Source organism: Fukomys damarensis, unplaced genomic scaffold (assembly GCF_012274545.1).
Source record: "Fukomys damarensis isolate Sample0158 unplaced genomic scaffold, DMR_v1.0_HiC HiC_scaffold_23, whole genome shotgun sequence".
NCBI lineage: Eukaryota > Metazoa > Chordata > Mammalia > Rodentia > Bathyergidae > Fukomys > Fukomys damarensis.
This window is the reverse complement of record NW_022900935.1, coordinates 40,130,645-40,153,188: the sequence shown is the minus strand read 5'-3', so window position 1 is coordinate 40,153,188 and position 22,544 is coordinate 40,130,645. Positions and strand designations below refer to the sequence as shown.

General features: G+C 56.2%; 3 protein-coding genes across 10 annotated transcripts in view; 1 reads left to right on the top strand and 2 right to left on the bottom strand.

Annotated features, from left to right (window-relative positions):
* The window catches only part of LOC104864911, a 2,054-nt gene extending 1,032 nt beyond the window's left edge, over positions 1-1,022 (bottom strand). Inside the window, exons 1-2 of the mRNA XM_010628189.1 lie at positions 816-1,022; positions 4-650 (exon numbers count right to left, since the gene is read on the bottom strand). Coding sequence (XP_010626491.1) covers positions 4-622 — 619 coding nt within the window. The 5' untranslated portion in view covers positions 623-650; positions 816-1,022. The remainder of the gene's footprint in view (positions 1-3; positions 651-815) is intronic.
* Pik3cd (phosphatidylinositol-4,5-bisphosphate 3-kinase catalytic subunit delta) overlaps positions 1-21,108 on the top strand; it is a 29,665-nt gene extending 8,557 nt beyond the window's left edge. Inside the window, exons 3-25 of one of the 4 annotated variants that reach the window (XM_010628065.2) lie at positions 1,486-1,593; positions 9,461-9,610; positions 11,909-12,137; positions 12,209-12,438; positions 12,778-12,957; positions 13,055-13,204; positions 13,545-13,610; positions 14,818-15,039; positions 15,130-15,226; positions 15,316-15,446; positions 15,701-15,754; positions 15,824-15,991; positions 16,071-16,192; positions 16,295-16,438; positions 16,576-16,675; positions 16,754-16,932; positions 17,005-17,117; positions 17,218-17,296; positions 17,639-17,806; positions 18,240-18,363; positions 18,477-18,622; positions 18,849-18,981; positions 19,479-21,108. In XM_010628065.2, the coding sequence (XP_010626367.1) occupies positions 9,470-9,610; positions 11,909-12,137; positions 12,209-12,438; positions 12,778-12,957; positions 13,055-13,204; positions 13,545-13,610; positions 14,818-15,039; positions 15,130-15,226; positions 15,316-15,446; positions 15,701-15,754; positions 15,824-15,991; positions 16,071-16,192; positions 16,295-16,438; positions 16,576-16,675; positions 16,754-16,932; positions 17,005-17,117; positions 17,218-17,296; positions 17,639-17,806; positions 18,240-18,363; positions 18,477-18,622; positions 18,849-18,981; positions 19,479-19,616 (3,114 nt within the window). In that variant the 5' untranslated portion in view covers positions 1,486-1,593; positions 9,461-9,469 and the 3' untranslated portion in view covers positions 19,617-21,108. The other 3 variants (XM_010628064.2, XM_010628063.3, XM_033767528.1) reach the window with 3 other exon arrangements.
* Positions 21,109-21,192: 84 nt separating this feature from the next.
* LOC104864848 (beta-catenin-interacting protein 1) overlaps positions 21,193-22,544 on the bottom strand; it is a 100,059-nt gene continuing 98,707 nt past the window's right edge. For all 5 annotated transcript variants that reach the window (XM_010628066.3, XM_010628069.1, XM_010628067.1 and 2 more), the window contains one exon: positions 21,193-22,495. In XM_010628066.3, the coding sequence (XP_010626368.1) occupies positions 22,292-22,495 (204 nt within the window). In that variant the 3' untranslated portion in view covers positions 21,193-22,291. The remainder of the gene's footprint in view (positions 22,496-22,544) is intronic.

Below are 22,544 nucleotides of genomic sequence, written 5' to 3'. Positions count from 1 at the left end.
GGCAGGGGGGTCGCGTTGCGCTGGTCCCGGGCCGGGCTGCGATGCTCTCCAGAGCGGCCTGCGCCCTTTTGTGCCTCGGAGTCGATCCCGAAGTCTCTGCCACCGCCCGTGGTGGGGTGAGCAGGGCCCAGTCTGGGACGTGCTGTTCATTCTCGGCACCCAGCAGTTTGGTGCAGCCCTCCCCTCCCCTGCCCGGGTTCCGGACGAGCATCGCGAGCCCTGTCGCTCTGTCCTCCGCGGCGGTGGCCTCCGGAGCTCTGTCCTTGAACCTAAAGGGACTGGGGGAGGACCAGCAGGGCCCGGAGGCCTCTTGTGGATTCGGCCCTGCCTCCCGATTTCCTGACCTGAATCCCGAGGACGGATTCTTCCCTTGCCTCCTCTCTCGGTCTCCTCCGGGCTTCTGCTTTGTCTTTGGCTGTTGTCTTGCTGTCTCCAGTGCTGCGCCGTCCCTTCCTGCTGCTCGGAGAACAGAAGTTGTGTCCTCCTTGGCCCTGGGCGCCGGCTGTGCCTCTGCCTGCAGCACATTGGAAAGCCCTGGCCCTCCTCCCGGTGCCTGCTCGGAGAACAGAAGTTGTGTCCTCCTTGGCCCTGGGCGCCGGCTGTGCCTCTGCCTGCAGCACATTGGAAAGCCCTGGCCCTCCTCCCGGTGCCTGCTCGGAGAACAGAAGTTGTGTCCTCCTTGGCCCTGGGCGCCGGCTGTGCCTCTGCCTGCAGCACCTTGGAAAGCCCTGGCGGTGCCGAGGCACCACCTCCCTCCTGGGCTCGGCAGCGGGACCCCAGGGTGACCCCTGCAAAATCGTCCCCGCCACACCCACCTCTTCCGGTGGGCTCCAGGCTGAAGTCCACCGTGACCCGGGCTGGGAGAAGGGGTGACTCTTCCTCCTGGGATTCGCCCTGCTGGCCGCAGCTCTCCAGTCGTTTCTTCCCACTCTGGGGTCAGATTATCTCCCAGCTTCCCCCGGTGGTGACTGGAGCAGTAGCCCCTCCCCTGGCACTTCCCATCTCCAGCCCAATAGGGCTGAATGTGCCTTTAGACCTGGCTTTGAAGACAGATCACAGGGGGACAGAGCTCTCAGGTTCAGGAACCTACTTTCTGCAGCCATGGCTGAAATTGGCCGCTTTGCTTTCCCAAACAAAACAGAAATAGCTCTGAGAAGCAGCGCGAGTCCTCTGTGTGTGTGCATCCCTGCTCAGGCTCCGGAGACTCCTGGGGTTTGCTTTGGTGCCATCCAGGCAGGCTGGGGTGGCATCGAGGCAGGGGGTGAGAAGGGCTGATGGAGCAGAATGGGATTGGCTTACCAGAAGGGAAACCCGGCAAAGCTGGTGCTTTTGGGCTAAAAACCAGTCCTAGAGTGGGCAGAAGGTCTCTCAGAGTCTCTGGTTTTAACACATCTTTCTTTCTTTCTCTCCCTTCCTTCCTCCCCCTCCCCTCTCCTCCCTTCCCTTCCCTTTTCCTTTCTTCCTTCCTTCCTTCCAACATCTAAGGAGCTCAGAAACAGGCACGTGGGATGACACTCACTGATGCCAATGCGCCTTTGATCTGCCATTCTGAGGAGCTGTTACTGGAGGTCTTTCTCAGCCAGTCCTAGACAGGTAGGTTGGGGGTGGGAGCAACACTGCGGGGAGATAGAAGGAACATTGTTTTGCAACTACATTAAGCGTTTGGAAAAAGCCCACCTCCTGGTCTTTCCAACCAGAGGGGACTGTCATACCCCAAGGAAGAGTGATCCAAACTTGTGCTAGGAGCAAGTAAAGGAAACCAAATTAGACCTCAGCCAGGCTCCCAAGAGGATGCAGCTGCTGCTGCCCTAGGGAGGAGGGCTGTGGGCTGAGGGGTGCACCTGTGACTTGTTCCAAAGGTGGGGTACAGGGGGGCTGGAAGCAGGACGCCCTGGTGAAGGTGTATGTTAAAGGTCACCCTCAGCCCACAACACAGCTCCCTGATCCACCAGCAGGAGACAGTGGGCTTCCTGTAGGCAGTGTCCCGTTGAGCTGGCCTGGGCCCATCCCCGGCCTGGGTCAGGGAGGCCATGAGGGCTGTGACAAAGACAGAGGGTAGCGCTCTGTGGAGAAAAGGAGGGTTCATCTGAAAGCTCACACACTGACCAGACAGCATGGCAGCCAGGATGATGCCCAGACACCAGGCAGGGCCTTGGAGACCTCTCTGAGGAGACTGACACTATGGGAAAAGGAAAAAGGATCCTCAGTAGCAGCATGGAGGGGACCCATGGGACAGCTGACTTCTCTCTCTGTTGCTTCACAGTGAGACCACTTGCCTGTCATATTTGCTCTGCAGTGACAGGTTCACTGCCCCACTCTTAAACTTGGCCAGAGAGGCAAGGATCATCCCTTGTGGGCCAAGACAGAGACCTAGGATGCAAGACAGTGACCCAAACAGACAGACAGAATGAAGGAACCCAGCAGTTTTTTTTTTTTAAAGAGAGGGAGCCAAGCATGGTGGGGCAAGCCCATAATTCTAATATTTGGTAGGCTGAGGCAGGAGGATCACAAGTTGAATTCCACCCAGGCAATTAAGCAAGACTCTGTCTCACAAAAAGGGGGTGGTGGGGCTTGGATTTAGCCCCGTGGCACTGCACCTGGCTTGTAAGCACAAAGTTCTGAGTTCAATCCTAGGTACTGAAAAAAAAGCTTTTGGATATTACAACTGTGATAACAAAAGTAAACATTTTAATACAAGTGGAAGAGCTGGCAAGGAGAATAGAAGGACTTTTGAGAGATGGAAAATAGAACAGAAAAGATAAGAGGATGAGCAAATTGGTGTAGGAGGACCAGCATGTACCTCAGCAACTCAAGGAAAAAGAAAGAAAAGAAATGAAGGAGAGAAATTATTCAGAAGAAGCTTCAAGAACCAAAGATGTTTCTGTATTAAAGGAGGAGTTTATCAGGAAGACCCAGCACAGTGAGCAAAGGACCACACTTCAGGACTCATCATGAATTCCAGCTATCATCCTGGCATGGAGGCACTGGCTTATAGTCCCAGCTACTTGGAAAGCTGAGGCAGGAAGATCCCTGGAACCCAGGGATTCAAAACCAGATTGAGGAACATGGAAAGTCCACATGCAGAAGATCAGAGAGCACAGTGGCATTGAGTTTCTCAAAAGCAATATGAGAAGCTACAAGACAGTGGATGGATGTTTCCAAATTTCCACAGGAAATTAATTCCCAACCCAGAATTGTGTAATTGTTATTTAAGTAAAACAGTATATTAGAGATATTATTTAGACATGACTTTTCCAAAACTTCACCTCCCTTCCTGCCCCTTTTCGGTAGCTGCTGGAGGATTTAGTCCCTGTTATCCTGGGATAACCAGGAAAGAAGAGTCTTGGGATTGAGCAGGAAATAAAAACAACAATATTGTATTTGTCTGTTTTTCACTACTGTAACTAAATGCCTGAGGTAGGTTGTTGATGAAGAAAAGGTTTGTGGAAGAAAGTGAGAGAGATCATATCACAAAACTGGAAACCAAAGCAAGGAGGAGGGACTGGGCTTTTATAACAGCTCACACCCCCCAGGACTGATTCCAGGTCACAGCATTCCCTCCCCGGGACAGCACACCCAGGGCCAGAGGACTCTCGTGAGGTCCCAGCCCTCAGCATCCCCATGGCGAGGCCCAAGATTCTGTAATATTGATGGGCATAAGCCGTGGGCCAACACCAACCCCACTGAGGGAACTGAAAAGGACACACTTGTGAGCCGCCTGTGGCCAGGACCTGTGGCCTGGGCTCTGTTGATGAGAGGTAACGGTGTTGTATCTGGACAGCGGGTAGAGGAAACAGAATGCTGTAGCCTTGGCTTGGTGGAAGCAACCACGTGAGCTGGTGTTGAGTTCTGAGCATGAAGGAGTCAGGGCTTAGTAGCAATATTATCGGATTCTGCTCTGTGGTGTCCCTGTAGTGTACGGTGACTGTATTTCTTGTGTTGTTAGACTTTTGTGTTTCTTGGAGTTGAGGATTGCCTCATGTTTTATTTGCTCTGTGTGTTTTGTTTGTTTTTGTGGTGCTGGGAATGAAAATAGCAACTTTTTCAACGTACAAGTCACTGTTTCATCCTCAAACTCTAAACTATGAAACTTCTTAGGATACAGCAGATATGTCAATCTGTGAGTTCCTTCCCTGCTTAATTAGTGAGTCTGTTTTTTGTTTGTTTATTTTGATACTGGGCATCAGACCCAGGGGCTCTGTGTGCTAAGCACACACCCTATCACTGAGCCACACCCTCCAGCAGGAGTTGGCCCCATTTGCAGCAAAATGGCTGAGAACCCCAAGAAAACCACCTAAGAAAACAGTGCAGTTTATGAATTAGCTGGCGCATTTTCTGTATTGTGAAGAGTTTTATACTCCTGTTGAAGAGTTTGGGGAGAGTTAGTGATTTTTTTAAATTATACTTTTTTTTTTTTTTTTTTTTTTTTTTGAGACAAGGTCTCACTAGTTGAGACTGACCTGAAACTCATTTTGTAGCCCAGGCTGGTCTTAAACTCACAGCGATCCTCCTGCCTCAGCCTCCCAAGTGCTGGGATGACAGGCGTGGGCCACCACGCCCAGCTGATTTTTAAAAATTAATTTTATTGGTACATTTAAGATACAGCATTGTGACACTCACTGTTGGAGATGTGCACCTTTCCATCTTGATATAGAGTCAGTGATTTGTACATAGAAACAAAACTAAAAACTAGGTGAGTGTAAGCTATAGAAGGAGCAAAAAGCAGAATGAAAGAATGAAATCATTGTACACTATGGCTTGGCTTTGAAAATATATATAGTTACAACATAAGCACTGAAGATGACTTTAACAAAATTATCACATAACTTATAAATTATCACATATTCAGAAAATGAGAAGAGGATTGCACATGCTATATGTAAATCTACTTTTTCTTTCTTTCTTTTTTTTTTTTCTTTTTTGGAACTGAGGAGCAAACTCATGACCTTGTGCTTGGGAGGCGGGCGGAGGAACCACTGAGCCAAATCCCTGGCTATGTGTGCTATATGTACAGAACAGCACAAGCTCTCTCTCTCTCTCTCTCTCTCTCTCTCTCTCTCTCTCTCTCTCTCTCTCTCTCTCTCTCTCTCTCTCTCTCTCTCTATATATATATATATATATATATGGGATCAAACTCAGGACCTTGCACTTGCCAGGCAGGCACTGGTACCGAGCTAAATCCCTGACCAAACAAGCTCATTTTGTTTTGTTTTGTCTTTTTGTGTGTTTGTTTTTTTGAGATAAGGTTTCACTATGTAGTTGAGACTGACCTGAAGCTCACTGTGTAGCCCAGGCTGGTCTCAAACTCACAGTGATCCTCCTGCCTCAGCCTCCCAAGTGCTGGGATTACAAGTGTGTGCCACCACACCCAGCTCCATTTTTTTAAGATAAGAAGTTCAGAGTTGAAAATCAAGTTTATACTATTGCTGGGCATGGTCCTAGTCCTACAGTCTGGGAGGCTGAGGCAGAGGCAGGAAGATCACAAATACACGTCCATTTTTGGCTGTAGTTTGGTTTCTGTTGCCCATTTCTCTCTTTTGGAATGGGCATGTTTACCCTGTGCTGTTGTATGTTTGTGGTGTTTAACTTTCTTCTCACTATTACAGGGCTCAAGGTGGAGTTTGCCTTGAGTCTCAGAGGAGTCTTTGGACTTGAACTTCTCAGCAATGCTGGAACTGTTAGGACTTTGGCAACTCTTAGAGATGGACTAAATGCATTTGCATAATGGAATGTGCATGACTCTTTTAGGGGTCAGGGGCAGGATCTGTGCTGTGTATCTGGACATTGCGCAGAGCCTCAGGTGATGGGATTATGGAAGCTTGGAGCTGACTTGCTGTGAGGAGGTGGGGAGAGCTGGTTACTGGGGGTGTGGCCTGGAAGGACTCATCCCCCTTGCCCCCTCTGCTCTTTGCTTCCTCCGGCCATGTTTCTGCTCCTCTACTCCTCCAGGCCTCTCCCTTGTCGCCCAGCCCTGGAGCCAGCTGATTCTGGACTGGAACCTCCACAGACCTCTCCTCCCTTAGTACCCCACTGCCTGTCATCACCCGGATGTCTGTCCCTGGTCTTCCCACACCAGGATTTTCAAGCATCTTTGGGTTTTCGTGGCCCAGCACAGGATGGCTGATTCTGGAAGGCTGCTTGTGGGTGGGAGCTCTGCCAGCAGGCGGCTCTGCAGGGAAAGGGCCTTTGGACCTGGAGTTGGCAAATGAACCTGTTTCTTCCTCCACGGGAAATGGCACTTGATTAGACAGATGTGTTTTTGTTTGTTTGTTTTTTAATGGTACTGGGAATGGAATCCAGGGCCCTCACACTGAGCTGCATCCCCAGCCATTTTTGTATTTTTTATTTTGAGACAGTGTCTTGGTGAGTCACTAAATTGCCCAGGATGGGCTTGAGTGTGAGATCGTCCTGCCTCGGCCTCCCAGGGTGCTGCATAGGATTACAAGTGTGTGCCACCACACCCGACTAAAAAGGACTTTGGGGCTGAAAATGAGGCCTGGTCATGAGGCCCACGGCAGATTTTGCTTGGTTCTGTGTAATGTGTCAGGTCACCCCCTGGGGTCCTCATCTGCCTATCCTCCAAGCAGCTTTGCAGCATGCCCTCGTTGAGGTGGCTCCTGGTTTACACCCTCCAAGCCTGGGCCCCTGCTAGGGATTTGGATCGTGTGTGAGACCACCTTCTAGAAGTTTCTGTGACTGAGGCACCTTCTCTCGGGTGAGCTGGGTTATGCCGCTCAGCTCTGACCGGATGTTGGACGGCTGTGTGGCTCCGGAACATGTCTGTCTGTCTCTCTAACAGATGTGGGGCGATGGCTCCCGGGGACCTTTTCCATGCCGCTCTGAGGACCTCACGGCCACTTCAGAGAGACCTGAAGGGGCAACGTAACTGGCCCAGGTTCCCCAGCGAGGGTGTTTGTCACGTGGACAGGCAGGACTCAGCTTGCCTTGTGCTTCTCGCGATCTGTGCCACGCAGAGCCTGCCCAGCGGAGGGGCCGGTGTGTGTGAACAGAGCACACATGGCTTGTGACACGCCTGCTGTGACCCCGCGGGAGATGCTACCGAACGGCTCTCCAGAGGCTGGGCCGGGTCACCTTGGACAGTGACGGCTCTGACTTTGCCCCCAGGAGAGCTCGGGGCCCAGAGGTGGGAAGGGACCGCTGCTTCCTGCTGTCCTGTCCGTCCCGGAAGTGGCCGGGCAATGTCCAGTGCATGTGTGCTGCCGGGAGTGTTAAGAACGAGGTTTGCCTAAGGCGGCGTCTCTCCGTGACCCCCAGCAGGCTGCACAGCTGAAGGCTTCTTTTCCAGGGCACTGAGCGGGCCAAGTGACTTCCCAAGCTGAGCGGGCACAGGCCCAGCACTGCACCCCAAGTTTCCAATCAGAAGGAAGGCTCTTTGGCCTGGCCGTTCTCAGAAAGAACCCCAAGGAAGTTGTGGCTTCACAATCGGGAAGCAGCCACCAAACAGCCCAGGAAACGTGTGGTCTCCAGGCTTTGAGCCACATCTGTGACCACCGAGGACAAGGCAGAGGCACCACTGGCACCGCCAGCCAGAGAACGTTCGCCCGGTACAGAAGTGCCCTGGGCAGTGTTCAGTCATGGGGGACAGTGGGCCTTACGGTGGGAGGGAACGTAACCAACTTGTTTTCAGGAGTCTTTTCTGCAGTGCTAGGGACTAAATCAGACCTCATGGGTGCCAAACTCTACCTCTGAGTTCTTCCCCCAGCCCCTAAGTGCTTTTTAAACAATAAAAATCATAAAACAGAAAGGCAAAGGTTGATAAATTAGACACCACGGTTAAAAACTTCTACTTGTCAAAAAGACACCACAAACAAAGCAAAAAGATGACAGCCTAGATATTTCCAGCTCATTTGACCCACAAGGGGACACATGGCGGGGACATGTTTCTGTGAACTCATGTAAAAATAGTAACCCACTGGGACAAGGGCCAACGTTACCAGCGGGCTCTCTGCGAAAGATAAACATTTTGTGGGATCATCAGAGAAATGCATATTAAAATAACATAACACCATTTCAGAGCCAGCTGTGGTGGCACCTGCCTATAATCCCAGCACTTGGGAGGCTGAGGCAGGAGGATCCTTGTGAGTTCAAGGCCAGCCTGGGCTACATAGTGAATTTAGGGCCAACCTGAACTACAGAGTGAGACACCCTATCTTGGGGGAGAGGGAGTACTTTTTCTATACTGATGATGTGTTGAGATGGTTATCTTTTGGGATAAATACAACCTTTTTTTCCCCCGGTACTGAAGATCAAACTCAGGACCTTGCACTTTCGAGGCAGGCGCAGTGCCACTGAGCAAAACTCCTGGCTCCCTGTTTTGAATGTGGCTGCTGGTAACCTTGAGATTAAGAAATGGGCTAGGATGAGGCTTTTTTTACCTTGGTTTTTACACCAAAACTTGGCCACAGGAGTATACACTGTAGCATTGCCATGCACCAGGAAAAGTAGAAACAAACCTTCATCGGCAAGAGTTGGGGTAGAGAATGGTGCTTTCTTGACCCAGTGAAACACAGGTCCAGAGTTAGGATGGTGAACTGATGCTGCAGTCACCCCCAGGGCATCGCACTATGGGGCCAGAGTGGCTGCTGCTATTCTATAAGGTTAATTTTAAACCAGAACATCAGAATTCCTGGTGGCTACCTGTTTGTGTGCTGAAAGTATAAAAATATGCATGGAAACTGTAAACAAGCAGATTCCAGGTGGTGGTGACCTGGAGAAAGGGAGCCTGAAGGGACAGAGGTGATCTGGCTGTGTGGGGTGCACTGGGATCTTCAACTGTGTCTATAATGTTTTACTATTTACTAGGGGCAGGGGAGGGCGACTTGGAGTTCAGTATGATTGAGACATTTCAACCAGTTGGTAAATGGCCAGAGCTGAGTTTGAAGCCTTTTGGTTTCCGGTTAGAAAGTTTCAGAGGATAAACCAGGTAAGGTGGTGCAAGCCTCTGGGAGGCTGAGGCAGGAGGATGGCAAGTTTAAGGCCAGTCTGAGCAGTTGAGCTATTTAGTGTGACCCTGTCTCAAAATTTAAAAAATAAATAAAAAGGGCTGGTTATATAGCCCAGTGTGAAGGTCCTGGGTTAAATCCCAAGTTCTGCAGTTGAAGATGATGATGAAAACGAGGAGGAGGAGGTGCAGGCTTTAGTCTCTCTGAGGTCTAAAGTGTTTGCTCAGCCACGTGCTTTCTCCCTTCCATGCCCCTCTTGTGCCAGATGTGCTGGGTCCTCTCGTTGCCTGGCTGGTGTGGCTGTGTTTGCCCAGCTGTGTGGGGGGCAACTCTGATGAGAGGTGGCCCAATGGTGGCCTGGGGGTGGGCGAGGCCTTGGGGGTGGGCTCTGTGCCCTACGGGCTGGGACTCGGTCCCCAGCTGCCGCTGTCCCGCCTGCAGAGCATTGGGGCAGGATCGGAGGGCATGGCCCTCACCCTGCCCCCTCGCGCCCACAGGACGGCACCATGCCCCCCGGGGTCGACTGCCCAATGGAGTTCTGGACCGAGGAGGAGAATCAGAACGTGGTGGTGGACTTCCTGCTGCCCACGGGGGTCTACCTCAACTTCCCCGTGTCCCTCAATGCCAACCTCAGCACCATCAAGCAGGTACAGCACTGTCCCAAATGCAGTCCCTGACCTAGCTGTTAAAGGACAGATGGACGGACGGACGGGCCTATCATTTCCCGGACTCCGGATCCTCCAATGACATTTTAAAAGACAGCATTTTCAAGAATGGTTGAAAACTTGTGGTCACTTCCGCTTATCATTCCGAATCCAGCTTCCCCCTGTAACAGGTCTCCCCATGTCAGATTACAAGATGAGTAGATTACCAGTAACTGGCCAGGAGGGCTGCCCCTCGGACTCACGGACCTTCATGTTCACAGATGTCACTGTTATCGTGACCCTCATTCCAGAAAAGAGTTTCTGGTCTTACTGTATAACTTGCAGGGTGGATTGCTGAGTCAAAGCATGAATGTCTGGGTGTTGGTGTTCGGCACCGGACATCTGGTGGTGGTTGTGACTTTCAAAGGGCCTGTGGCACTTACAGTGTAGGGTCTCCCGGGCCTGCCTTAGGCTGCCACAGGGGAAGGCCTTAGCTCACAGTTGCAAAAGCTGTCACTGGGAGCAGAAAAAGGAGTGATAAAAGTAAAGTACCATCCTTGAAGGTTTTTTTGGTTCCCCTTCCTGGGAGATTTCTTTAAAAATTAAATTCTTACAGCTGGGCGTGGTGGTGCATTCCTGTCATCCCAGCACTAGGGAGGCTGAGGCAGGAGGATCCCTGTGAATTTGAGACCATAGTGAGTTCCAGGTCAGTCTCAACTACATAGTGAGACCCTGTCTCTAAAAAAACAAAACAAAAAATTAAGTTTCTTAGCCAGGCACAGCGTAGTGTAGTCCTGTTATTATACCAACACTCCAGAGGCTGAGGCAGAAGGCTCAGTTTGAGTCCAGGCTGTTTGACTTAGTGAGAGCCTCTCTCAAAATTAAAAAAAGGAGCTGAAAATATAGCTTAGTGCACAGGCCCTGGGTGCAATCTCTGCACCTCTGCCAACAATAATAATGTTTCTAGCCAAGTGTGGTGGCACAGGCCTCTGAACCCAGCACTCAGGAGGCAGGAGGCAAAATCCAGGCCAGCCTGGGCTATGCAGTGAGCTCAAGGGTAGCCTGAACTAAACTACAGAGCAAGGCACTGTCTCCAAAAAAAAAAAGTTTGTTTCTATTTTTCTTAATACAAAATAATATAGACACATTAAAATTAGAACAATAAGAAAAAGAAGGGAAAACCTAGCCCTGATCCAGCCATAAGAGACAGCCACAGTCAACTTTGACTCTTTTCCTGCTTTCTCTTCTATCTACGGTGTTCCTTTGTGTGAAGATTCTGATGAAGGACTGTCATCTTTACTTTCAAGTGAACATCTTAGCGTCTTGTTCCTGTTACCAACTTTATATAAATATTAGTATGAAGTTGATCCTTTCTATTTCCAGAGGATTGACATTTGAGCCCAGCCTGGGCAATTTAGCAACTTAGCTGGAGCCTGTCTCCAAATTTTAAAAATTAAAAACGGGCTGGGTTGTTGCTCAGTACAAACGCCCTGGGTTCCATCCTCAGTCACCTCAAAAACAAAACAACAACAAAAACTGTAGTTTCCCCAGTCCTGCTCTGGAGCAATGAATGTTTCTTAGCGTTGTGTCTCTGGGATGAATCTGAGGTGTCTTCCTCCTGACGAAGTCCCTGTTCCCCTGGGCCATGTTGTGGCCCTACATCAGTGTCACACGGACAGACCATAATCAGCTGTCCCTGGAGCAGCTCCGGGCTCTGCCCTCCTTTCCGGCGTGGAGCACCTTACTCTAAAGCCAACTGTTCCCTTGGTCCTGTAGCCAGAGGCTCTGGGGACATCACCTGGAGGCTACACTGGTGGCCATGCCCAACACTGTCCACGGAGACTTTTCTATGCCCCATTGACACATTAAACTTTTCTTCTTTTTATTTTTATTTATTTATGTTTTTTGAGACAGGATCACTCTGTGTAGCCCAGGTGGCATCAAACTCAAGGCAATCCTCTTGCCTCAGCCTCCCAAGTATTTGGGATTATAGGCTTGTGCCACCTCACCCCACTGGCTTGCTAACTCAGTTGATTTCCAGCTTTTAAAAATCAAGGTGATGAACCCTGATTGCTGGGGGTGACTGCAGATCCTGCCCAGGGTGGCCTGAGGAGGTCTGTGTAACCTCCAGGGAGACACTGGGCTGCGGCCCCAGGTCTCCACACACCCCAGGACCTTCACAGAGGGCAGGGCTTGTGTGGTCAGTCCAGGGTCTGAAGGGGCCTGGCCGTGGGGTCTCCCATGGCCTGGACGGTGCACGCCGGGACCCCAGCCGAGAGCCTAACAGTGCGGCCCCCGCAGGTGCTGTGGCACCGGGCGCAGTATGAGCCGCTCTTCCACATGCTCAGTGGCCCTGAGGCCTACGTGTTCACCTGCGTCAACCAAACGGCCGAGCAGCAGGAGCTGGAGGACGAGCAGCGGCGGCTGTGCGACGTCCGGCCCTTCCTGCCAGTGCTGCGCGTGGTGGCCCGGGAGGGGGACCGCGTCAAGAAGCTCATCAACTCGCAGATCAGCCTCCTCATTGGCAAAGGTAGCCGTGTGGCGGCCGGGTCTGGTCCGGGACCGGCCCTGCCCCCGTGCTGATCCCCCGCTGCCCCCCAGGTCTGCACGAGTTCGACTCCCTGGGGGACCCGGAAGTGAACGACTTCCGAGCCAAGATGCGCCAGTTCTGCGAGGAGGCAGCCGCGCGGCGCCAGCAGCTGGGCTGGGAGGACTGGCTGCAGTACAGCTTCCCTCTGCAGCTCGAGCCCTCGGCCAGGAGCTGGGGACCCGGCACTCTGAGAGTCCCCAACCGGGCCCTGCTGGTCAACGTCAAGTTCGAGGGCAGCGAGGTGAGCCCGTGCGACCTGCTTCCCCGGACCCTGGCGCGGCTGCCGCATCCCGGCTGCACAGCTCACCGAGGCGCCCCCTGTTAACCTCCCCAGTCGTCCCCAGGCCCCGCGAATCCACCCTCCTCTCCACGGCCTAAGGGTCGGTGTCCATGCCTGAGAGGGGCTTGGCCTAGGGTCCCACCAGGAGGTGACCAGATGGCACTGCCACTGGACCACCTGTTCATTGAACTGTGCTTCGGCCCCTAGACAGACCCTGCCTTCCTGGGGCTCCCCGATCACAGCCCTACCACCCGCCCTGGTGCCTAGAAGCCCAAGGGCTAAGCCTCCCCTACTCCCCAGGAGAGCTTCACCTTCCAGGTGTCCACCAAGGACACGCCGCTGGCGCTGATGGCCTGTGCCCTGCGCAAGAAGGCCACGGTCTTCCGGCAGCCACTGGTGGAGCAGCCGGAGGACTATGCACTGCAGGTGAACGGGAGGCACGAGTACCTGTACGGCAGTTACCCGCTGTGCCAGTTCCAGGTGAGGCCAGAGCACAGGGTGGGCAGAGCAGGATCCGCCAGGCCCTGGGGTGTGGGGGCTGCCTACGGGCAGCTCACCCTGCACCCCACCGCCTCAGTACATCTGTAGCTGCCTGCACAACGGACTGACACCCCACCTCACCATGCTGCACTCCTCCTCCATCCTGGCCATGCGGGAGGAGCAGGGCAACCCCACGTCCCAAGTCCAGAAGCCACGCCCCAAGCCGCCTCCCATTCCTACCAAGAAGGTGAGTGACATGTTCCCCTCCCCTCGGTCCTGCCCCCCAGGACCTGCCTGTTGGACCGGCCATGGGTCCAGGGGCCCTTGACAGTTGGGGCTTCATCAGAGCTGGGGAGGCTGGGGTGACCGACATGGGCATGGGGGTCCCCCTGGGCTGCCGGGAGGCCCCCGGGTCTGTGCTGCTCTGTGGAGGTGCCAAGGGGCCCGGGCCGCCTGCGGGGCAGGTTTCCTGGGAAAGGCTGGCGCCAGGGACAGGTCCGAGCCTCGCCACAACCCTGCGACCCCCACCCACGCGAGTGGTCAGGGCCTCCTCCAGGGATGTGAGCTGTGGCTGCACTGGCCCCCAGCCTTCCTCCGTGTCCCTGTGGTCGCTGGAGCAGCCGTTCTGCATCGAGCTCATCCAGGGCAGCAAGGTGAATGCGGATGAGCGCATGAAGGTAGGGGCCGGGGTAGGAGAGGGAAGGAGCCGTGTTTTTTGGCACAAACAAGGTGGCTGCGGCCTGGAGGGCAGCAGAGGAAGGAGAGTGGGAGGGTGTCACACGACAGCCACCTGACCACACATTACCCAGCATCCTTGCTGGCGTGGCTCTGAGCGCTGCAAAACAGGAAGAGGGGAGGGAGAGGCCAGCCGGCCAGGGAGGCTGATTCGTGGAAGTTGGGCCCAGCCTCTTCTGGGTATCTGCCTTCGGAGGGGGTTGGGGTCAGGCCCAACCAGGGATGAGGAATTAGAGGTCTGGGCAGAGGTCCGAGCTGGGCTGGGGCTCCCAGAGGCGCTGGGAGGGCTTTGCACTTGTCCCCTGGCTTTCAAGGGTACACAGTAGGAGCTCATGCTACACTGTTGCTCTCGACCCTCAGAGCCACCTGTCACCTGGAGTCTTTACTGTGGATGTGACACCTAGAAACAAGCCTGCATCTCTTGTCTGCGTCCCCCACCTTTTTGGGGGGACACTGAGAATTGAACCCAGTGCTTTGGCCCTGAGCAACATCCTCCCACTTTTTTGTTTTATCTCTGGTGTTTTGAAACAATCTCACTTTGTAGCCCAGGCTGGCCTCAAACTCACAGCAACCCTCATGCCTCAGCTTCCTGAGTGTTGGGATTACAAGCGTACTTTTTTCCTTTTATTTTGAGACAGGGTCTTGCTAAGGAGTAAGACTGTTGAGATGACAGGCGTACGCGACCACACGTGGCCCTGGGTCCCTTTTTGTTGGGGTGATTTTGCAAGCTGAAAGGGGCTGAGTCCCCTGGTGGGAATCATGGAGGACAAAGAAAAGAGGCTTTCAGGAGAGACTTGTGAGGTGGAGGTGGGGGCTGCCAAGAGACTGATCAAGGCAGAGTGAAAACCCTTCCCTTCTCCACCCACACGGAGCTCTAAGACTGAAGGGAGCCCCAGGATGCTATAGCCAGAAGGGCCCCTGGAATCGCCAGGCCCTGATGGGGACTGTTGCCCGTGCGCAGCCCACATGCTGACCCTGCCCCGCGGCTGTGCGTCCACTCAGGCCGCTGCACCCTGCTGCACGCAGCAAGTGGCTCTGGCCTGTGTGGGAACGGGATGTTGGGAGGTGACTGGAGGTGGGGCGGCCGCAGCTCCCCTCACCTGTGCGTGGCACCTCCTTTGCCAGCTGGTGGTGCAGGCCGGGCTCTTCCACGGCCACGAGATGCTGTGCAAGACGGTGTCCAGCCTGGAGGTCAGCGTGTGCTCCGAGCCCCTGTGGAAGCAGCGGCTGGAGTTCGACATCAGCATCTGCGACCTGCCGCGCATGGCCCGGCTCTGTTTCGCGCTCTACGCCGTGGTGGAGAAAGCCAAGAAGGCGCGCTCCACCAAGAAGAAGTCCAAGAAGGCGGTGGGTAGGGTGCTGGGAAGCCCTCCTTGGCCTGGCCTCCCGCTCTTCCCACCCGCCGTGTGTGGCCCTGACCCACTGAGGTCCCCACAGGACTGCCCGATCGCCTGGGCCAACATCATGCTGTTCGACTACCGGGACCAGCTCAAGACCGGGGAGCGCCGCCTGTACATGTGGCCCTCGGTCCCAGGTGGGGCCAGGCCCAGGAGGGAGCCATGTTGGGGGGCGCAGGGCAATCAGTGGCCCTTCCCATACAGCCCCATGTGTCCCCACATCCAGATGAGAAAGGCGAGCTGCTGAACCCTGCGGGGACCGTGCATGGCAACCCCAACACGGAGAGTGCGGCTGCCCTGGTCATCTGCCTGCCTGAGGTGGCCCCGCACCCCGTGTACTACCCCACCCTGGAGAAGGTCAGTGGGGCCACTGGCTCGAGGGCTTCGCTGGCCCTGCTTCTGGGGCGTCTCTGCCAGCTGAGTGGAGACGTCGGGTAATTGGTGATGCCTTTGGTTGTCATGGCAAGTGGGAGGGACGCTCCTGGCCTGTAGCAGGCAGGGGTCAGGGACACCGCTCAGTGCCTTGTAGTGCCCAGCATGGTCCCCACAGCAAGAGTGGTCAGCACCATGGCCAAGGGGCCAGGGCCCTAAGAACAGGCAACTCCTTGCAGATCCTGGAACTGGGGAGACACGGGGAGCAGCATGGACGCATCACAGAGGAGGAGGTGAGCCGGGGCCCGGGCGAGGCGTGGGGCCGGGTCTAGCCACGGCCCTCATGCTCCTGCGCCCCTCAGCAGGTGCAGCTGCGGGAGATCCTGGAGCGGCGGGGCTCAAGTGAGCTGTACGAGCACGAGAAGGACCTGGTGTGGAAGATGCGGCACGAGGTCCAGGAGCACTTTCCAGACGCGCTGTCCCGCCTGCTGCTGGTCACCAAGTGGCACAAACACGAGGACGTGGCCCAGGTGGGTGCAGGGGGTACCCAGGACAGCTGGGGCACGCGACAGTGCCACCTGCTATCCCCTGAACGCCACGCACCCCCAGATGCTGTACCTGCTGTGCTCCTGGCCCGAGCTGCCTGTCCTGAGTGCCCTGGAGCTGCTGGATTTCAGCTTCCCCGACTGCCATGTGGGCTCCTTCGCCATCAAGTCCCTGCGGAAACTGACGTGAGTCCCCTGTGGGTCTGCAGGGGGTGCCAGCGTGGCTGAGCCCACTTCCCCCTGCCTAGGGGCCTCGCTCCGGGCCCTAGCTGGCTTCCCTTCCCGCAGGGATGATGAGCTCTTCCAGTACCTGCTGCAGCTGGTCCAGGTGCTCAAGTATGAGTCCTACCTGGACTGCGAGCTGACCAAGTTCTTGCTGGATCGGGCACTGGCCAACCGCAAGATCGGCCACTTCCTCTTCTGGCATCTCCGGTAGCTGGGCCTGCCCTGGCCATGAGGGAAGGGGGGCTCTGGCCCCATGTCCCGGCCGCCCCAGGTCCTCCCTTCTGGGGCTGGGGAAGGAACTCTGCAGCCCGGCCTGGTGGCTCAGCCTGGTGTCCCTCCCACAGCTCCGAGATGCACGTGCCGTCGGTGGCCCTGCGCTTTGGCCTCATCATGGAGGCCTACTGCAGGGGCAGCACCCACCACATGAAGGTGCTGATGAAGCAGGTGAGGCTGGGCACTTCTGCCAGGCTACTTCCGGCAGGGCCGGGCCCTGCCCACCACTGTGCTCCCTCCGTCCGCCAGGGCGAAGCACTGAGCAAGCTGAAGGCCCTGAATGACTTTGTGAAGGTGAGCTCCCAGAAGACCACCAAGCCCCAGACCAAGGAGCTCATGCACCTGTGCATGCGGCAGGAGACCTATCTGGAGGCGCTGTCCCACCTGCAGTCCCCGCTGGACCCCAGCACACTGCTGGAGGAAGTGTGGTGAGCACTGTCCCTCCCACCCTGGGACCCGGCTGCCAGGGTGGCGCTGCTGACCCCGTTCTCTGGCCGCAGCGTGGAGCAGTGCACCTTCATGGACTCCAAGATGAAGCCACTGTGGATCATGTACAGCAGCGAGGAGGCGGGCACTGCTGGCAGCGTGGGCATCATCTTCAAGAATGGGGATGGTGAGCCAGGCTGGGCAGCGCTGGGATGGGGTGTGGGACCCTAGGGTCCTGGCGTGGCAGGACCCACCAGGAACCACAGCCTCCCTCCTGGCCGCTGCAGACCTCCGCCAGGACATGCTGACCCTGCAGATGATCCAGCTCATGGACGTGCTGTGGAAGCAGGAGGGCCTGGACCTGAGGTGGGATCCCTGCCACCTGCCGCCTGTGCCGTGTCCTTACCCTAGCAGCTGTAATGGATCCGGGAGGCCACAGGGCGGCAGGGAGGGGAGTGAGGGCCGTGTCTCATCCCCACATTTCCTGGCTGCTCCATGTGGGAAAGCAGACACAACTCCTTCCCACCTCCCGGTTTGTTTCTTCCAAGCAAACCTGAGCTGGGCCCAGGTGCGCCCTGCATGGGGAGCCGGTGCTGATGTCTCCAGGAGCCTCCTCCACGCGCAGTGCCCTTCCCTCCTCAGCTCCTGGGGGTCCAGCAGCCCCAGGGACAGCCCTTGACCACAGCATCTTCCCACCCTTCGGCCCAGGATGACACCCTACGGCTGCCTCCCCACCGGGGACCGAACAGGCCTCATCGAGGTGGTGCTGCACTCGGACACCATCGCCAACATCCAGCTGAACAAGAGCAACATGGCGGCCACGGCTGCCTTCAACAAGGACGCCCTGCTCAACTGGCTCAAGTCCAAGAACCCTGGGTAGGGCTCCTTCCTGAGAGGTGTGATAGGGGCCCAGTCACTTGTGAGGGGACAGCCAGGGACAGTCTCTGTGGTCAGCCCAGGGCGTCTCGTGGGATTGGGCAGGCCGCGGTCCCCACAGATCCATTCGTGCTCCTCAAGGCTCGGAGCTTTGTGAAACCACCGCCACCATCGCTGGCTGCGCGTTTCCGCTGGTCTTGCTGGCATTGGTTCTGCACCTGCTGCCATCTGGAACTCTGTCTGAGACGGCCTGTCACATGCCGGGGCCTGGGTACCGGAGGTCCCAGCACCCCTCTCCACGTGGCCTCACCCTCTCAGCGCCGTGGGGCCTGGTCTCCCTCACAGTCCAGGCCCGTCTTGGGGCAGGGAAACTGAGTCAGCTCAGCGGCACAGCGGTGTGGCTGTGGCTTTCAGTCCCCCCTCCAACCTCCAGGGAGGCTCTGGAGCGGGCCATCGAAGAGTTCACCCTGTCCTGTGCCGGCTACTGCGTGGCCACCTACGTGCTGGGCATCGGCGATCGGCACAGCGACAACATCATGATCCGCGAGAGTGGGCAGGTAGGGCCGTGCGGTTGCCGTCCTCCAGCTCGGCACACAGCTTCCTTAAACCCAGCACTTTCCCCTCTCCCCAGGGACTGACACCTTGCCCGTCTCCACCCTTCCCTCCTCAGCTGTTCCACATTGATTTCGGCCATTTCCTGGGAAATTTCAAGACCAAGTTTGGAATCAACCGTGAGCGGGTCCCATTCATCCTCACCTATGACTTCGTCCACGTGATTCAGCAGGGGAAGACGAACAACAGCGAGAAATTTGAAAGGTGAGGCTGCCTGGGGCCACCAAGGAGGGGACAGAAGGCTCCCGGCCCTCTTGGGGCAATGGCGGAGGAGGTTCCTGGGTGGTGTAGGAGGCGGGGACGCAGGCAGCCTGGACCCTGTCACCAGGGCCAGAGCGATGCTCAGGGACTCTGCGGGTAGATGTGGACTGGCCCGCAGCCTTGGGCCGGACGACCCAGCACCTCGCCTGCCTGGCCTCCTCTCCCGCAGGTTCCGGGGCTACTGCGAGCGAGCCTACACCATCCTGCGGCGCCACGGCCTCCTCTTCCTCCATCTCTTTGCACTGATGCGGGCGGCGGGCCTGCCTGAGCTCAGCTGCTCCAAAGACATCCAGTACCTCAAGGTGCGAAGGGCAGGGACATGGGGGCCTCTGAGCACCCGCCAGCCCGGTCCTCATGCTAGGGACCCAGCGTGGTGAATGGTGGGAAGTGGCCCGAGCAGCCAGGCTCCCTGGGCTGAGACTCGCTTGGTGCACTGCTGGGTGACCCTTGTTGGCCACCCCATGGGTCCCCACAGGTCCTCACGTGCACAGCGAGGGCTATGTGACGGGTCCTTCACATGTTGTCTGAGAGATGGGTGGGGGCCCACTGTGCTCCCCAACCCTCCTCCCAGTCAGGGCAGGGTGAGCTGGCACCGTGATGGGCTGTGGGCCTGGGACCCCTTTGGCACCTGAACCTGCAGTGGGCCCGGAAGCTTGGGTTTGGGGTCAGAGTAATGTGCTCTCCTGAGAGATCTGTGGAGCCTCAGCTAATTCCCTGTACTCATCAAGGGGACAGAGGAGCCATACGATGGGGTGGGACGGGGCCCCAAGTGGTGATGCTGCTGTATGACCCTGTCCAGGACTCCCTGGCACTGGGGAAAACAGAAGAGGAGGCGCTGAAGCACTTCCGGGTGAAGTTCAACGAGGCCCTCAGGGAGAGCTGGAAGACCAAAGTGAACTGGCTGGCACACAATGTGTCCAAAGACAACAGGCAGTAGCGGCCCCTTCCGGCCATGCCCTGTCCCCTCCTGGCTTGGCCCGGGGCAAACTGTGTCCCTCCGTCATCTTCAACAGGCCTAAGAGTCTGAACTGCACCTCATGGGAAGGAGCCACACAGCTGTCTTTTGTTTACACTGGTTATTTATTTATGACCGAAATGCTTAAGGAGCAAAACAGCCATAAATGGAAATGCACCCTTGGCGGGGTAGGGTGCTGGGCCAGGCACCTTGCTCCCAGCTCAGGATTGTCACCTCAGGTCTTCCAGCTGAGGGACCTCAGCCCAGAGGACTTCCGGGGTGGGGCATCGTCTTCCCGGGCTTCTTCCTGCCTGCCTGGGGCTTGGTGCCTAGCTGTCACCTGCCACCTCCTCTCCGGACAGGACAGCTCAACCCTCGGCTCGCCTCTGCCTCCTCCCTTCCACTGACCAAGAGGCAGGCGGGTACTCTCTAGACTCAGGGACACTTGCTTGTCACTGCTGACATGACTCGGTACAGAGATGTCCTTACCTCTTTACTTTTAGGTAAGAAAATAGCCAGAGCACTTAGTGAACCTCTAGGGCTAGGACAGGCACCCGCTCCCAAGGCGGACCACCAGCTTGGCCCTCTAGCCGTGCTGAGAAGACCTGTGCAGGGCTGAGCTCATCCTGGTCACTGCCCCGTGCGAGGGGCAGATGGCGTCCTTGGTGCAACCATATGTGAGCTGCCTCTTGGGCCATCTAGACAAAGGGGCGGAACTGATGTCACCCACAGCTGTCCTTACTGGGAAGCTGTTCAGCACCACCAGGTCCCCAAGAGAGCGTGGGGCAGCGAGGTGGCTCCTTTCTGACAACGCTTAACTTGAAATGGTCCAGGTTAGCCTTAGGGCTCCCAGGGCTGGGTCAGGGCAGGGTGAGCAGTCCGGGACCCTGGGCCTCTCTCTTCTGAGGACCACTGTGACCACAGGGCCAGGAACCTGTACTTTCAGAACCCCATGTGGCTTGGGATGTGGCTCAGTGGCAGGGCGTGTATTTATTATCATGAGCAAGGCCCTGGGTTCCATCCATAGCACTGCAAACAAAAAAAAGCAAGCAGCCTGTGGCGCCTGGTCCAGCCCTCGGCAGCCCAGGGGTGCAGCTTCAGGAGGCCAGGTGCCAGCTGTCTCCATGGAGGAGCTGGGGTCCAGCAGCCATCGGTGCCACCACGGAGCCCCTGCCTGGTCTGTGAAGCGAGTGATCACTCTGGTTCCCAGCTCAGGCAGGAAGGAAAGCCGTGTGTATGTGTTTATGTCGTGTTATTTATTGAAACAAGTCTGGGTGCTCCCTGACACAGGCCACAGAATCTGCACACCCTCAGCAACTTGTGGTCTGGTGTACAGGCTGTGTGCCCAGCAAGAAATATTTTCTATTTTTTTAAAGTCATTTCATGTTTCTGTCTAGGGAAGGCAAGTACTGTATCACTGACCTGGGCTAAATCCATGTAACCTTGATGTGAGATGGGAAGGAAGGTGGAAAAAAAATAAAAGTCTTTTGATGTTCTTACGTTCTTGGCTCAAAAAGAAACGAGGGAATGCGAGACAGAAAACAGACCCCACTGCAAGGAGAGTTAGAACCAGAACTTTATTGTAGTGTGCACACTTTCCCACCTAGCGCCAATATACACATCTGAAGGGATGCCGGGCACTGCGGACACACGGGAAGGCCTCTGCAGGACGCTGCCCCATCTAGACAGCAGCTACAGGGACAGGATGAGCCGGGTGGCCGCACAGCACGGGACAGTACAGTGCCCGTCCTCCACTTGGGACTGGGCGGGAAGGAGAGCAGCGCTGTGTTCAGAAGCGACTGCCTGCTCTGCTGTGCCCTGGCCGTGGCCCGCAGCAGCAGCAGCAGCAGCAGCAGGACTCCTGGCTCTGGGGTGCGGCTCTGACCCAGCAGGGCACGGCAGGAGCTGGGAAGAGGGAGACACAGTGGGACCGTTCTGTGCGTAGCTCCCTCGGGCCTGCTGCCAGCTCCAAGCCAAGCGGCAACATTCTGTACCACGGCTGTGACTTCTATGATTCACACACTTCTACAAGCAGGGACACGACGGTGTCTGTTAAGCGTAAACTGCACGGCTGCACTCGGAGGCACACAGAGGGGGCCAGACTCTAGACTCCCAGCCCCCAGGGAGGGCCCCTGATCTGGTCCCCAGCAGCACGCCTACCGTTCTGCACCCTCCCTGCGGCTTCTCAGGAGGAAGCGGGCCGGGGAGGGGACAGCACCGGGCCCCGTGCCCGGCATACTCAGCTTCGCTTTACCTTCCCGTCCTGGACTACACTAGCACAAAGGACACAGAGAATCCCGATTTATTTACAAAATATTAAAAAGTCATTGGTCATCTACATATTAACCCCCATTCTGCCACTTTATACATGCACTAGTTTGGAAAAAATAAAAACTTTAAAAAAAGAAAAAGAATTACCGCAAGGGAGCGAGCGATTTTTACCCTTTGTCACCAAGTCCAGTCACTGCAGCTTTTCTGGAGGCATGGGAAGCGGGGCGCTCTGGGGCGGCAGGGGAGCAGAGGGAGAACTGCGGCTCTGGGCACTGAGCAGTGGGCGGTGAGGGCAAGCGAGGGTGGGGCTATGCCCCAACACGGGCGGGCACGGGCTGCAGACCTGCTGGCCAAGGACTTTGTACACAGACGCGAGGCGGGGCCGCTCAGTAGCTGAGTGTGGAGTCGTCCCACTCCAGCTGCTGCTGCCGGGCTGCACTCTGGCCGTCACCTGGGCCGCCCTCCTCTTCCTCGCTGCTCTCCGACTCGGCGCTGGTGATGTCCTCCTCCTCCTCCCCATCCTCGCTCTCCTCCTCCTCCTCTTCCTCCTCCTCCTCCTCCTCCTCGCTGCTGTGCTGGTCCTCATAGGTCTGTAAACAGGAGGAAGGCACATGTCTAGCTCGGCCGCCAAGGACGGGC